Below are 15,542 nucleotides of genomic sequence, written 5' to 3'. Positions count from 1 at the left end.
CCTGCCGAAGAAGTGAATATAAATCTAAGACACTCCCGAATAAAACGATTCTATGAATAATACCTTGGTTTGTAGTAGTTTTAAGTAGCTGGAGGAAACCTAATTGGTATGAATTAGGACTTGATGAAAATTTGATCTGTTAAAGAATCAAAACTCGCTTCAAGAATGAGGATCGGCGTGCTTGGTTCGATTTGTTGATTGCGGAGAGGATTGTTGTGAACAAGATGCAGATTCTCCTGTTTTTGATTTTATTCAGTTTTCTATATAGCTTTGCCGTCCACGGTTGTGAGCTGAGCGTAGTCCAGAACGGTAAACTTTATAACTTCAGCTTGGAGTCGCCTTCGGCCCAAAATCCCCATGGCGTCCTCAGTGAAGATGGGTATTCCTCTCTCCTTTCTTGTACAGTTCTGAAGCTTTTAATTTGCTGAAACGATGTATAAACATGACGCCAAAGTTATGATTCAGACTTTCCTATTTAGCAAGGTGATCGAAGGCCGTGTCTCTTCATTATGAAACGTTTTTTTATTCTTCTTGTATTGAATCTTTAATATGTTTGTGAAAACCTTTTTAAACTTGTTGATTTTTTCTGATGACATCCTCCATGTTGAGCGAATCTTCAACACCGTGGATGCTCAATGAGCTGGTTCTACTTCATGGATTATAAACCACACTTGTTCGTTTTTGAATTGTGCTCGTATGCATCTGACATTTACTGCATTGATTCAAACGACGGCATCTGACGAAATGTCTCTATTTTCGTTATTTTTGGGAGTTAATATTTATTTGTCAATTATTTTGTCTGTAGGTTTTACAAGATAGTTGTAAATGACACTTCACTTTGGTTTCAGGTTAGTTTCTTGGGTTTACTTTGTATTTGTTCATTCGTAATTAGTTTAATTTCATTTTCCTATTATATCAGTTTAATTTCATTTGTGCCGGATCGCTGTTCCCCTTTTGCCACTACTGAGTCAAATGCTCATGATGTTATTAATTCACAAGCAAATATCTTTTTAATTTTATCTAGCTTGAATTCGGGTCTAATATTTTTATTTTTATTTCCATTTGCCAGCTATGCAGTCAGATGATATTCAACCATGACCCTCCACGATGCTTAGACTGTGAGGTATCTGGCACCTCTGAACCTAAATATTTCCCATTAGATTCTCTTTCCATCTGTTTGATTTTGGATCTTCGGTGAGGCTATGTGTTTGAATTTAAAGGAAGGTTTTTGATCTCGATCATCCCCTTACTGGTGGTAAAAGTACTTGGGAAATTGAACTTCTTATGATTTGAGTTGTATTTTCAGTAAATCCTAAGGCGTGGCAATTGATTAAAAAGCTGCTCTTGATGATATCTGCGGCATTTGAAAAAATTAGGTTTAAGAAGATTGAAGCCTCGATTATCCTCAAATTTTTCTTACTTGTCTGCCTCTTTAAATTTTAGATGATTGAAACCATAAATCTTCTTTAGTGCCAAATACAATGTAAAACTAAAAGAGAACTTTTTCTGCAAAAAAAAAAAGAACACTATATATAATTTTGGGTCCATGCTTTCAGACTGTTGGATGTCTTTTGAAAATTGCCTCATTCTGACATTTGGTTTGGATTACTTCATTAGCCACCATGTTTCAGAAAAAGAATTCCTTCATTCGCCGCCAGAAAAAGAATTCCTTCAAGGCCGAATTAGAAGGTGTAGCTTATAGGACACTTGCTCATTTTTTTATATAATTGAATATGAGCCAAAATCTCTAGGTTTCGCTGTTAAGTACTGCATTTTTAGGGTCTGGTTTTGAGATCCACAACTTGCTCTTCCATGGATTCCAGGCAGGCCAGGGTGAGACCTTTCACCAGTAAATCCAGAGGGAGAGAGAGAAGAGTGATAGGTGGTAAGACTGTCACAGGGCTTGCAGGAAAGATCATCATCTGCAAGTGAGGACTTAACATAATGTAAGTCACCAGTTGGGAGAGTGAACTCGATAATTTCTTGGCTGCTTTTACCAACTTAAAAAGGAGAAACAAATACCAAGGAAAATTACCAAAATGCCCCCTAACTGTTTAAATGACAAGCATACCCCTAGTGGGCTATTAGATGGAAATGCCCTTGATATGAGGGGGATCGTATCAGTTTGCCATTGATGAATCCATGAGTTGAGAAGAAATTTTCAAGAGTTGATGGCTAATAGTCCTGACAATCAAGTTATGGAGCTCGTATCACATCAACTTATAGTCAGAGCCGCTCAGATGGTGACACAATATACTGACTAGAAAAAAATCTAAACCTGTCCATAAACTAATTTACCAAACATGAAGCTACGTCACAACTGTAGAAATACACGATGATTAGCCACTACATTTTAAAGCTATGTTGCCTGGTCTAAGGCCCATAACTTTATTTCCTACTCCATGAGTTTCACTAAGTTTATTCTATTGGCTTGTTTCCTACTCCTTAATTTTGCTATGGTAGAAAATCGTTGACCTTCATGCATATCTTGTTTGGCTAAGTTTTGATCAAATCACATGTAAATAGAGCCTTCTTTTATTGACTTAATCTCAACATAAGTTGACTCTACATGAAAGGGCTTAAGCATCATCATGTTTAAGAGGTCGTGTAAAATATCATTATATAAATAATTGGCATTTGTAGGACTGTGGGGGGCCATCACACTGTGGTATGGAATGCAGCGCTCTGGTGTCAAATTTTGTACAAGGTATGTGGATTTCTTAACAATCGAATACTATTCCATTATCTTATTTGAGGCAATTATTTGCAGGTTATCCTGTATGCACTACAATTGGACAAACTTCTAGTCTCGAAGTTGAACTTCTGGGTCTGTTGTTTTTTCCTTCAAGCCGATTTCAATTTCATTATTTCCCTTATTTGTTGAATATTTTCTCATTCACTTGCTTTGAATTCTCCGTCAGAAAGCAGAAATCCTAGCAAAGGTGTGACTATTAAGACAAGGGCTTTTGGTTCCAAGAAGAATTGTTCCCTTTCTGTTGGTGTTCATTGTGACGTGAATGGTGTAGGAGTGGGTATTCCTCTAGATCCGTTTTATTACTGAAATTATTTATGATAATTTATTTTGTTTCCTAAGCATTCTCAATTGATTTGATTTCAGGATCCTGAATTATTAGAAGTTCAGGGGTTCTGTGATTATGTAAGTTCTACGACTGCCATCCAATTTCACTTAACTGTATATTATATGATGAATATTTGAAAGTGAAAACCTTAAATTTGACGTTATTTAGATCTTAGATTAGAGTTTCCTCAAATGGGCTGGTCTACCTTTTTCTATTCCATATTTCAGTGTTTTCCATTTGGGTTTTTGTTTCTGAAAATTTGCTGACAGGGAGTTGTACTGCGGCATCCCGCTGGCTGCCCAAAGATCTTACCTTTTCATGGAAGGGGCCTTGGATGGTTTGGTACACTCTTGGTTACGTAAGTTGCGTGTCAGAGCTATCCATTCCCATTGCACTGATATTTTATTGAACTTTGTTAAACGCATAAATATCCATTCCCATCTCACAGATATGTTATTGTACTTTGTTAAACGCATAAATATTCTGTTTACTGAATCGTAGTAAATTAATGAATAAACTCGTTGTCTTTCTTACAGAGCACTGTGCCTACTGGGAGCATACTTCGGGATTGGCATAATCTATAGATTCTTTTTCCTCAGAGTTCGTGGTGCCGATGTATGCTTTTAAGTCCCTTTGAATGGTTCTATATCTTGTTTATTTTTCTGGCCGGAAATAACATTGGATTCTGATGGGTTACCCAATATCTGTCGGGGGTATTTCCGACTTTTGACCTTCGAGTAGTTTCCCTTTAAATACCTGGAGCCCCCCCTGAAGAGGGCCGTCAAGAAAGTGTTGATTATTTGGCTATCATCCCGGAGAGAATTCTAATGTTTTCTCTCTCAACCCTTAGATCTTTCCCCAATAGATTCCTACGCCAGGTCTTTATCAGATTTTTTTCCTCAGATCCTAGCTTAAGTTTTCCTACAAACATGGAATTATCAGGTGGGTGCTCTCCGTCGTTCATGATAAATTACATATTTATCATAGAAATACTTGGTCTTATTAATAGGGCTAACATCATCAACTTCTTCATCATTGCGTGAAGAGTTTAATCTCTCACCCAACGATCAGAGGATTATACCATTTATTGACCATCGATAATTTTTTAATTTGTTCTGGATTTCAGGTTATTCCTCATCTGCAGTTTTGGTCAAGCTTACCGCAAAGACTCCGGGTTGATTTCTATGCCTAATGCTTCGTGCTTTCAGTTCGACATACATAGATTTCTCTTGAGGAAGTTGCTTGTTACTGCTTTTTTAACCTCAAAACTCTCTTAATTTAATCCACATTTTCTGAAGTGTATTCCCTTAGTTTTGAATTTTGCTAAATATTTATTTGGGTTAGTGATGAATATTTTTTTTATTTTTTCATTTTATTCCAAGCATATTATGGCTGACGGTGTTGTTTCAGGTTTTTCTTGGGTCTTTGGCAAGAAGCTTTAGAGGCCAACGCCTGGGTAGTCGAACTTCATATTCCCCCATGAATTTCTGACTCTTACGAACGTCCAAGCTCATGGGATGGGCCAAATAAATCATTATTGACAGTAAACGTCAGTAAAAATTTTCCTTCAACTTGAATTTTTATATAGTATTCTGTTCTTGTTGTTTTTGCTGTTGAGCCACTAGTTCTCCCATTTGACATCTGATAAAACGACACAATTTTCATCATTTCATGTATTTTTGGCTTGTTTCAATGCTATCCACATTTCTGAAACTATGAATCTGGTATATTAATTTATAATTCTTTCCTAGATCCTGATTGACAAGTTGTGGAGATAAGCTTATGAAATGACTGCATTAATTCTTTTATTTCGCTCAACCAATTGACCCTTACATCGATGAGATTTTAATGTGATGTTCTTTTTTGGAAACAAAAGATAAAATTGATATTGACGTCACCACTTTTAATGTTTGATTCTGTAAAAATCGAGACATCAACGTCCTGTCACAGTCTATGTCAACTGGACGTGTACTTACCTTGAAGAAATAGTCTTTGGTGTAGAGAGAATATCTAATAGTATATCATGTTTCTAGTCACATTTATAACGGATCTATAATTGCAAAAATACTTGACAATTTTCACTGGAAGTAAAATGGGGTTAAAACCACCCAATTTTTAAATTTTAAATCCAAACATAACATAAATGTATAATATTATCAATCTAGTATATAAAGAAGGTTTAATGAAAGATATAGCTAGCACATCAAAACGAATGGAAAGTAAGCATGCGACATTATTTTTTAAAAATTTAAAGGTAATATAAGAGTCTTAAAGTCATCGGTTCAACTAAATTTAGTAAATAATAATGTTACGATTGACCTTAGATGCACTATATGTACTATTGGGGGCATCAGGGATGTTTCCCCAGGGAAATGGTTCTTGAAATTATTAAATTTATTTTGGAGTTAATATAACCATGCTACTGGTAGAGGACTGAAATAGAAAGAAAAAAATCAACAAAAAGGTGGATCAACATTACCAACCATGTGTCATCGGTTAGGTTAGCCACTTATATGGATTAAATCTTCATTAATTTGAATCTTTATCATTTTTAAATATTTTTTAAAATTTCAATACATTGATTTCTTCATCAAAATGCCTTATCTCATATTATAAGCACTCGGGTCCTCCCTTGATAACATACATATCTATCAAGCATTTAAATGTCATTGTTATCATTTTTATGCATCATAACAGTAACTTAATACAATTTATTATTCATTTTATATATTTCAAGCTATTCCTACCTAGACAATTGTATGTTAATTTATACCATTGGAAGATAATAAAATGAATTACAATCATCAAAACAAAGCCTAAAATGAATCGGGACTTTGACATTCTATTGTGATTTTCCTATATTTTGAAGATTTTACGATGAATTATATATATTTTCTGATACCCTTAGATTTCCATTATGCTGATATACTGTGATTCATATGTACCTTGGAGGCAGTCTATGCCATGACAATGCTTTCATGTCTTCAATGGAAATCCAAGATTGAAACTTTTCATATGCAAGCGATTTCACACGAACTAGTGCTCCAAGGGAGAAAATTGACATTGAATCACAATCTTTGTTGTGGAAAAGAATTAGTGAAAAGTTAAGATCTGACATTTATCCATCAATTTTTTTGTGAGCGTCTAGGTTAGTTTTTTCTTTTTCACTGTCGAAAAAATTAATTTCTAAATTAGATTAAAACCTATTAATTAAGTAGATTAATATACTATTTTCCACATTCTCATCTTCTTGTTGTTTCAAGCTTTTTGATGATTAAAACGATTTTAGTTAATAATTTTCTTATAATTTTGTTCTTATTATCTTCTTCATTCATTCAGAATCCATCCCACCTGAAAATTACGTTAATGGTTAAAATGAACCATTCTTCAAAAGGATTCACCTTGCGTCTCTGATACAAATTATTTGTATAAGCTATTTAAGATTATCATTTAATGTCGGACTAAAAACAAAGACAATATCAAAAAAAATTTATTTGTCTTCTGGCACTGTTGTCTGGTATTTTCAATTTAAGAATACAAAACATTGATTGAATTAACTCTTTACGAATTTAGTTGTTTTGAATTGTTTTGGCCTGCGTTTCAGGGAAATTTTCACTTAAAAAGACCATTTCACAAATTATAATTGGGTCAAATATTTAGAAATGAAGAATATTAAAATGTATTGGAGGAAGCTATTAAGTTTCAATTGATAAAAAATATATTTATCTTTTTATTGCTTTATATTCATTATTAAATTTATGTGGATATATGTTTATCCCTGAAGTGAAATTTGATGTTTCACATTTTAGAGATGAGTAACTATCAAATAGTTTGTACATGTGAACCATTCAATTTTTTTTTTAGAATTCATAATCTTTGGTGAGATAATTCCCATGACATCTGGAATGGAAATATTATTTATTAATTTTAGTTATTTTTTATTTTATTATTATATATAATTTAATAATTTTACTTATTTCTCCTTTAAATGAATTTTCCCAAATAAACTATCAATTATTTAAAATAATTTGATTTTGCTTGTTTAAAATCCTCCTCATGATCAAAATTTTTGTTGAATGATGTTTCACTATGTTACTTTTACGAGATGGGGTTTGTTTCCTCACAGTATTTTTGGTTCAATTACCAGTCTAATCATGGCCATCACTCTATATCTTAAGAGTACCATAAAATGTAGTATTTTTTTCAAATTTCCTGTATTCTAAAATTTTAAGTTAGTATTAAATTGTATCAATAAATAGATAACTTATGGAATTATATTGGTGCACATTAAAAGTTTATTTAAAACACTAAAATGGAATAATTTTAGTAAAATATGAGTTTTAGGTATGGGTTTTTAGCCTCCAGTAAATATAATTTAAAATTTTAAGAATTGCTGATGAGTTGTTACCAATAATGTTTCTACATTAGATGTCACTAGACAAAAAATGCGAAGGACTTTGTACACCATGAATCCTTTTGGCCAGTAAATTGTTTAAGCACATTAATTATTTCATATTAACATCTAATTTTTAACCCAAATTATTTTATGCAGAGGAAACATAGAAATAATTTATGCCCCATAAACTTATTTCTATCATAAAGAATAATGTATTCTATCACCAATAATAAATCACAATTACTTATTGAATGAACACTCTTATGTCAAAGACAAAAAATACCTAATGATACGGAAAAAAAGAATGAATTAGTAGGTGAAGGTCGCACCTTAGATGGGTGTACCAGTTAAAGCAGTCATGGAAGAAATACTGTTGGCATGCACAACACAAATATCTTTGGCAGTTCAATGCTCTTAGAGCCTGTGGGTTTGTATTAACGTTTTTCCACTGAGGCTGAGGGTTTTCAGAATATCAAGATATAAGGTGTAATCAATGGATTACCTTCATGGTTCCATGGGACATGACGCTTGGTTTCCCAAAAGATGGTTATTAGTTCAAAGATATTAGGTGACCTTGGTATTCAGGTGTAATACAGAGTAAAGAAAACACCAAGAGCCAATGTCATTGTGCAAATATGAAGTAATTTACGCTGTAATCCTTGTATATTTTCTTAAGACATTCAACTAGAGAATATCGATGTTGATAATGCCTCAATTACCATCATAAAACATGAAAATTTGCATGTTTTATTTAATCATAAGGGGAATATAGTTTTAACTTAAATGTATTTAATATTTTATTTAGTAACTGAAATTTAATTCTAAAAATTCATCTGATAGTTATTTTACCAAAAACACCACAATCTCCCCCCTTGGATCAACTCAAAGGCCAACCCTCCGAGGTCATTAATCCTTTATTGCTGAAGGATAGGCCTCATGGAGACCTTGAGAATTTACAGAGAGGCATAGGTGATTATCTGTCCTATTATTACCCAGTGACTGGTTGACCCTGGGTGCAAGAGAGCATGACTTCAAGTAAATTATTCACCTGTATTAAAGTCATTTGTACTTTATACACAATATTTTCTAAAAATCTTCATTTTAAGAACTAATTACTTGTTTGTTTAAAAAATAACATTGGGATTGGCAGGTTATAAACCATCAAATACGGAAAAAATAATAAACTTCAACAAAAATTGTTATCCATGACATCAATAATTGAACAGTAACAAAATGACAGTCTTCATAATTAACAAAATAAACCTGGCCAACCGTTCATCAATTCTTTTTTGAATTTCTCAAGGAAGTATATTGAATTATCTAAGTCCAAAAAAATCGGATCTCATTTTCTCTTCACACTGAAGGGTACTTGAGATCTACTAATAGCAATACTGTGGCATCTGGATCATTACAAGCACATATCTTTCAGCTCGTGGATGTCAGAGACAAAAATAAAGTCCAATATGCACGAGGGTTAAAAATTATCTCTGCAATGTGACTGACGGGATTTCTTTGATTTATTTAAAATTTTATTTTTAATTGATTATTGGGCTCTTTAGTTTGATGAAAATGTCTTTAGATTATCTTGAAAATAACAACTAAAAAACAACCAACACCACCACCAACTAATGATCGCATGTCCCGATACCGACATCGGATTACGGTATCAGGACAGATGCTGTACCGGATATCGGAAATCAAATTTTTGGTATCCGTTTTTACCAATATCTGGATATCCTATAATGATATCGGATATCGGTTGCTACAGTACCAATATCAGACAACGTGATCCGTCTCAATGTCGTCATCCGCCTTCGTCTCTCGGGAAGGATGGCGATATCGGATATTGAAGTTTGATTTCGGATTTTGATATCCAACATAGAATGGTTGTAAAAATAAATTTAATTTGTTAAATATATATCCTACCTCGTTTAATATGTACAACTCAAAAATTTTGTTTCATCCATATGGGACTATTGGATTCACAGTTTAACATTAAACTCTGAATCTTATTATCCCATATGGAAGAAAACAAAAATTATGAGGTGTATATAATATACAAGCAAATATTATAGTAAAAAATATATGTATTACATATATATAATTCATTATTAATTAATTAAATATTTATCGTACCCTGTTTAATATAGTAAAAACATATGTTGTTATGAATGTAAATCATCTTAAATCATGGTAATTATCGATTGTTCGTCTTGATACTGTATATCGATATCTGGATAACGGTTCTGATATCCGGATATCAAAATCCAATATCTGGTATCCGATATCCACCTCGTCCTTACCCATTTGATATCCGTCCCCGATATCCATTTTCAACAGCCACACTAAATCCGTCCGATATCAGACCTCGTCCCAATTTTTTTCGGATGTCAGATATCAAATGCCCGATAACGGATATCGGACGGACATTCCCTACCACAAAATAATAATAATAATAATAATAATAATAATAATAATAATAATAATAATAATAAGCTTTAATAGATCTATGAATCTGGCCCCAAAATTATCCAAACAACTTTAAGCTGTCTCTTCCATGTGGGATGATGTCAGCCACCCTTAACTATTATTTTGAATTTTAAATTAGATGCAATTTCTCTGCTATTTTTCATCAAAACTTAAAAAATGTGTTATGTATGAAAAAATACAATATTTTTAAACATATATTATTTTCCTCAGTTTGACCTTGAGAATCCCAGAATTTTAAGCTAAATTTCATTTAGTAACAACTATTTGTTTAATGAAGTCTCAACTATGATGACATGCGTATCTCCTTCAACTATAATCTCACAAGTTATTTCTCAAATATGAAGTATGAAGTGTCTATTAACCGTCTATTTGAGCAATGCCATCTAATATGATACTTATGATGCTATCTAAGCAATGCCAGAAGATCCTTATACTCTTTCAATACCCTCTCAATAGTCTAGGATGCTTAGACCTTAACCGTAAAATATAAAATAATTTTACCTTGTTTCACCAATGAAATTAACTTTCTAGCCTCTCCCACCTAGGCTTTCGCATCTGAGTGAAGTTTTTTTTCTCTTTGCTCAGCCAACAAGGCGGCCTAAGGTTCTCATCTGTCAAGGAACTACTTCTAATTCAACTTTCTTTGAGTCTCTTCTACAATTATTAAACTCTAAGAAAAAATATAATCTCACAAGTTTTCAAGTATCTCTCTCAACCTTTAAAAAGTATTCAAAGTCCATCAGATTAACAGTTTTTATTTGTACTACCCCAATTTTAGTCTACTTCCATACTCCTCTCTTTCTACCAATCTCTCTATCTGAATTCCAAATTCCAATTTTGAGATTCAGAATCTTCTACCTTATTAATCTCTAGATTTATCTATCTTTTAATTTCCCTCCTGATTAACCCCAGTCAATTTCAAATCAATAAACCATAGCCCATTTCAGCTCTTATCTGCTCCCCACCATTCCCTGTTTTCCCTCTCTCCCTTCCTCTCTCTTGGGCAGTAATAATCCGTCGGCTTCTCCCTGCCCTACACCATTCCATGTTTTCTCTCTTCCCTTCTCTCTCTAGAGCAGTAATAATCCGTCGGCTTCTCTCTGCCTTTTCTCTCTGATCAACACCACTCCCTGTTTTCTCTCGCTTCCCTTTCTCTCTCTTGGGTAGTAATAATCCGTCAGCTTCTCTCTGCCTTTTCTCTCTTATCTACGCCATTCCCTGTTTTCTCTCTCTTCCTGTCTCTCTCTTGGGCAGTAATAATCCGTCGGCTTCTCTTTCTTTCTCTCTCATCTACACCGGTCCCTGTTTTCTCTCTCTTCCCTTCCTCTCTCTTGGGCAGTAATAACTAATAATCCGTCGGCTTCTCTCTGCCTTTCTCTCTCATCTACACCAGTCCCTTTCATTCCAGTCGCTATCACCTCATTGATAGATCCTCCCTATCTTTCCCTTCGCACAATCCATCAGAAGATCTCAACAAGATAACGTCGAAGTCAGCGACAGCCTCTCTCTTCTCCGACGACACTACGTGATTGCTAACGTCACTTCTCTCTCCTCTCTCTCTCTCCATCTCTCTCTCTCTCGATAATCCCCATCTCTCGCTCTAGATAATCTCTATCTCTCTCTCTAGATGTCTCTGTGTCTCTCTAGGGAGGAAACGCGGAAAGCCCATTTGCGTACAGGCGAAGTAAGCGATAAGGACGCGGGTCCTGTCGGCTCTCGAACATTCTCGGTGAGTCGTGGCGACTTCATGGACACGTGGTAACATGCGTGCTACTCTAATCTCTAGAAATATCCAGAGCCCTTCGAAACCCTTAAATAATCCCCACTTCCCTCCTCCCGCCTGGTTTCTTGCGGACGAAGATTTCCACACCCCTACAAGAAGATCAAGAACAGGAAGAACAGGAAGAACAGGAAGAACAGGAAGAAGCAGAAGAATCGGAAGAAAAAGAAAGATAAAACGAAGAAGAAGCAGATTACTCACCGTGGCGATCCCCGGCGAATCCCTCACTCCCATGCTCCAAGGTGAAAGGTTTGTCTCTCTCTCTCTCTCTCTCTCCCTCTCTCTTTCTATCTCTATCTGTTCAGTCTTATCTCTTTATCTCTAGTCTTATCTCTTTGTTTCTCTCTCTATCTGTGTAGTCTTATCTCTTCCTTTCTCTCTCTCTGATTTTGGATTGTGACGAGGTGTCTGAGCTTCTCTCTCGTTCATCTTCGTAGTCTTGCTCAGAAAGTTGATTGGTTGTTCTTTAGTTCTTTCTCCATCTAGTTCTAGCATTACTATGTGTCACCGATGTTTCTAGTTGTTCTTATCTCTCAAAATTTCTTTGCTCATTTACTAACCCTTCCATGCTAAACCTTTGCTGATGGAATAACCAGATCTAGGGCTAGTTTTCTCGTCAGATGAATTTTCTTGAGCGAGTGAGATAACATACTGCAATCACGTGTATCTCTACATTTATCACTTCATTCATTTTTAGGTAGATATAGCTCTGGTGGGACCCTAGTATTCCTTTTTTAGATAGATATAATTCTGGTAGAGAAGCTAGAGAATCAGATGAGATAACATACTTGCCAGAATCACGTATATCTCTGCATACTCGCCAGAGTAGAGAAGCTAGAGAAAATTACATCTTGGGCTCGTTTTCGCGTCAGATTATACTTGAAATAATACCGAAAACATCGATAAAGAGCCAGATCTAGGGCTGGTTTTTTCGTTAGATTATACTGAAATAACAACAACAGTAGCGAGAGAGAAGCAGATTTGGGCTAGTTTTCTCGTTAGATTGTTCTTGAAATAAGAACAACAATAGCGAGAAAGAAACATGTCTTGAGATAGTTTTCTCGTCAGATTATACTTGAAATAATAACAACAGCAGCAAGATAGAACCAGTTTTCTAGTCAGACTACACTTGAAATAGTAACAACAACAGCAAGATAGAACTAGTTTAATTTTCTCGTTTGATTGTTCTTGAAATAATAACAACGACAGCAAGAAAGAACCAGTTTTCTAGTCAGTTTATACTTGAAATAGTGGCAACAACCGCAAGATAGAACCAGTTTAGTTTTCTCGTTAGATTGTCCTTGAAATAATAACAACAACAGCGAGAGAGAGCCAGATTTTGGGATAGTTTTCTCGTCAGATTACACTGAAACAACAACAAAAACAGCGAGAACAAGAACAAGCTTCTAACAAAAGATTTCCTTACGATCTCGCAGGAAGAGGAGACCAAGGAGAAGGCGCAACGGGCCCAACTCCATAGCCGAAACCCTAAGAAGATGGAAAGAAGCGAATGAGCGACAGACCCTCCAAGCACACGGCGAGAAGCCAGCGGGGGCGAGGAAAGTCCCCGCGAAGGGATCAAAGAAGGGTTGCATGAAGGGCAAGGGAGGCCCGGAAAACCCTAACTGCCACTTCCGCGGAGTGAGGCAGCGTACGTGGGGCAAGTGGGTGGCCGAGATACGAGAGCCGAGCGGCGGCAGTCGCCTCTGGCTCGGCACGTACCCCACCGCGGTCGCCGCGGCTCGCGCCTACGACGAGGCCGCCGTCGCCATCTACGGACCCGCCGCGCGCCTCAACTTAGCCCACCGCGCCGCGGCCACCTCCGAAGACTCCTCCCTCACTTGCGAAGACGAACATCTCCGCCTCGTTAAACCCCGCAAGCGAGAAGAAGAAGAAGAAGAAGAAGAAGAAGAAGAAGAAGAAGAAGAAGAAGAAGAAGTGGAAGAAGAGTTGCGGTCTCGCGGCGGAGAGATGGCGGGGATTACGGATAAGATGCTGGATATCGACGAGATGTTGCGATTGATGGAGACGGAGCCCGTCGGAGGGAACGGGCCGGAGAGGAGCGCCGCTGGCTCGGTCTTCTCTTTGGGAGGTTGGGCGGAGCTCCGTCCCGTCGGCGGGGAGGAGTTCTCTGAAGAGCTGTTCTTCAAGCCTTTGGTGGAGGAGGATGGGCTGAGTTTTAGCCTCTTGGACGCGAGCAGCCTCTCTGAGTTGGGCTCTGACCCGCTCTGGTAGGGATTTTGAGGCGATTTTATGCCCGCCTGCTCGGATGGGAAGGACTACCGGTTATTTATTCCTGTACATTCTCTGTACTCTCTTCTTCTTCTCTTACCCCTATTGTTTTGGTTGGGTTCTCCCTTGACCGTGATATGATAGAAGAAGAATATAGATAGGAGTTTCTGGTGTTTTTGGGTGTTATTATGGTTCGGTTGTGTTATGGTTGATGGGTAAGTGAGAGGATACATCAAGAGCTGGTCACTGAATTCAGATGCGAGGCTGAGTGAAAATATGTTGTTTTATGTTATTATCTGGAGCCTGTTTGAAACCTGGTTCCTCTGATGGGTAAGTGAAAGAATACATCAAGAGCTAGTCTCTGAATTCAGATGCAATGCGGTAAGAAAATAATGTTGTTTTGTGTTGTCCGGAGCCTGTTTAAAACCTGGTTTCGCTGATGGGTAAGGGAAATAATACATCAGGAGCTGGACACTACCCTTTTCAGATTCAAGGCTGAGTGAAAATAAAGTTATTTTATGTTATCCAAAGCCTGTTTAAAACCTGATTCCTCTGCTGGATAAGGGAAAGAATACACGAAGGACATGTCACTACCCTTAGACGAGGATTTCAGATGCAAGACTAAGTGAAAATAATGTTATTTTATGTTATTAAAAAAAACTACCCTTGAACAAGGAATTCAGATGCAAGGCTGTGTGAAAATAATGATATTTTAGGTTACCCAGAGCCCGTTTAAAATCTGGTTCCTCTGATGGGTAAGTGAAATAATACATTAAGAGCTGGCCAATACCCGTGAACAAGGAATTCAGATGCAAGGCTGTGTGAAAATAATGTTATTTTATGTTATCCAGAGCCTCTTTAAAACCTGGTTCCTCTGATAGAAGTACAGCTCTGTTACTCAGTTTCGTTCTCTTACGTGGGGTCGTGAAGGTGAAGTTCACAGGGTCTGTTCGGATTTTAATATATAAAACTATCGTTTTTGTGTTTTAGAATTTCTGAGATTCTTGGCGTTATTTAAATCTTTGTTGTGCGTCATCCCATATATTCATCCTCCTTATGTCATTGTGGTCAGATGTCCTTGTCATACGTCTTATCCAATCTTCAGAGATTGGTCTTTTTGGAAGTATTCTGCGTCACTTGAGATTTACCTACTCTATTTTTATGTTGGAACCGGTTTCGTGCCGTACGTGCATGTGCTGCATAATTATTTCCCTCCGAGAAAACCATTTCTGTATTAACAAGACAAGATAATTACCACTGGGTTAACTAATAGCCTAGTACCTGGCTTGACGAATGTAGGAGGAAGTGTTTGATTAGCCATTGTGGTTTTGAAAATAGACGGCCATTAACAGGGCTTCATTCTTTTCTTGTGCATCCAGTGGAAAAATTGACAACTTCAAATCGGAATTTCTTTATTTTACTGACAGAGTGATTCTGTCTCCGTTGAAATATTTGACTTCATATTTGTCTTCCCTCATTTATTTTCACATATTTTCATCATCCATATATTATAGTCTACATCACCTTCTTACATAATCACATCTGGAGAAAGAGCACATATTTA

General features: G+C 36.3%; 2 protein-coding genes across 2 annotated transcripts; both read left to right on the top strand.

Moving 5' to 3' along the window:
• Positions 1-39: 39 nt before the first annotated feature.
• LOC144714512 (autophagy-like protein) lies at positions 40-4,793 on the top strand. Its single transcript, XM_078589261.1, has 11 exons — positions 40-379; positions 806-848; positions 1,070-1,123; positions 2,644-2,707; positions 2,771-2,827; positions 2,922-3,028; positions 3,119-3,157; positions 3,350-3,438; positions 3,617-3,695; positions 4,207-4,254; positions 4,491-4,793. The coding sequence occupies exons 1-11, from the start codon at positions 225-227 to the stop codon at positions 4,569-4,571; spliced, it is 816 nt and encodes a 271-aa protein (XP_078445387.1). The 5' UTR covers positions 40-224; the 3' UTR covers positions 4,572-4,793.
• A 6,800-nt stretch (positions 4,794-11,593) lies between these two features.
• Positions 11,594-14,151, top strand: LOC144714214 (uncharacterized). Its single transcript, XM_078588913.1, has 3 exons — positions 11,594-11,695; positions 11,792-11,988; positions 13,183-14,151. The coding sequence occupies exons 1-3, from the start codon at positions 11,594-11,596 to the stop codon at positions 13,979-13,981; spliced, it is 1,098 nt and encodes a 365-aa protein (XP_078445039.1). The 3' UTR covers positions 13,982-14,151.
• Positions 14,152-15,542: the final 1,391 nt, after the last annotated feature.

The sequence above is a fragment of the Wolffia australiana genome, chromosome 17 (assembly GCF_029677425.1).
Source record: "Wolffia australiana isolate 7733 chromosome 17, ASM2967742v1".
NCBI classification, from domain to species: domain Eukaryota; kingdom Viridiplantae; phylum Streptophyta; class Magnoliopsida; order Alismatales; family Araceae; genus Wolffia; species Wolffia australiana.
Note: the sequence above shows the minus strand (reverse complement) of the source record. Positions and strands in the feature narration are given on the sequence as shown.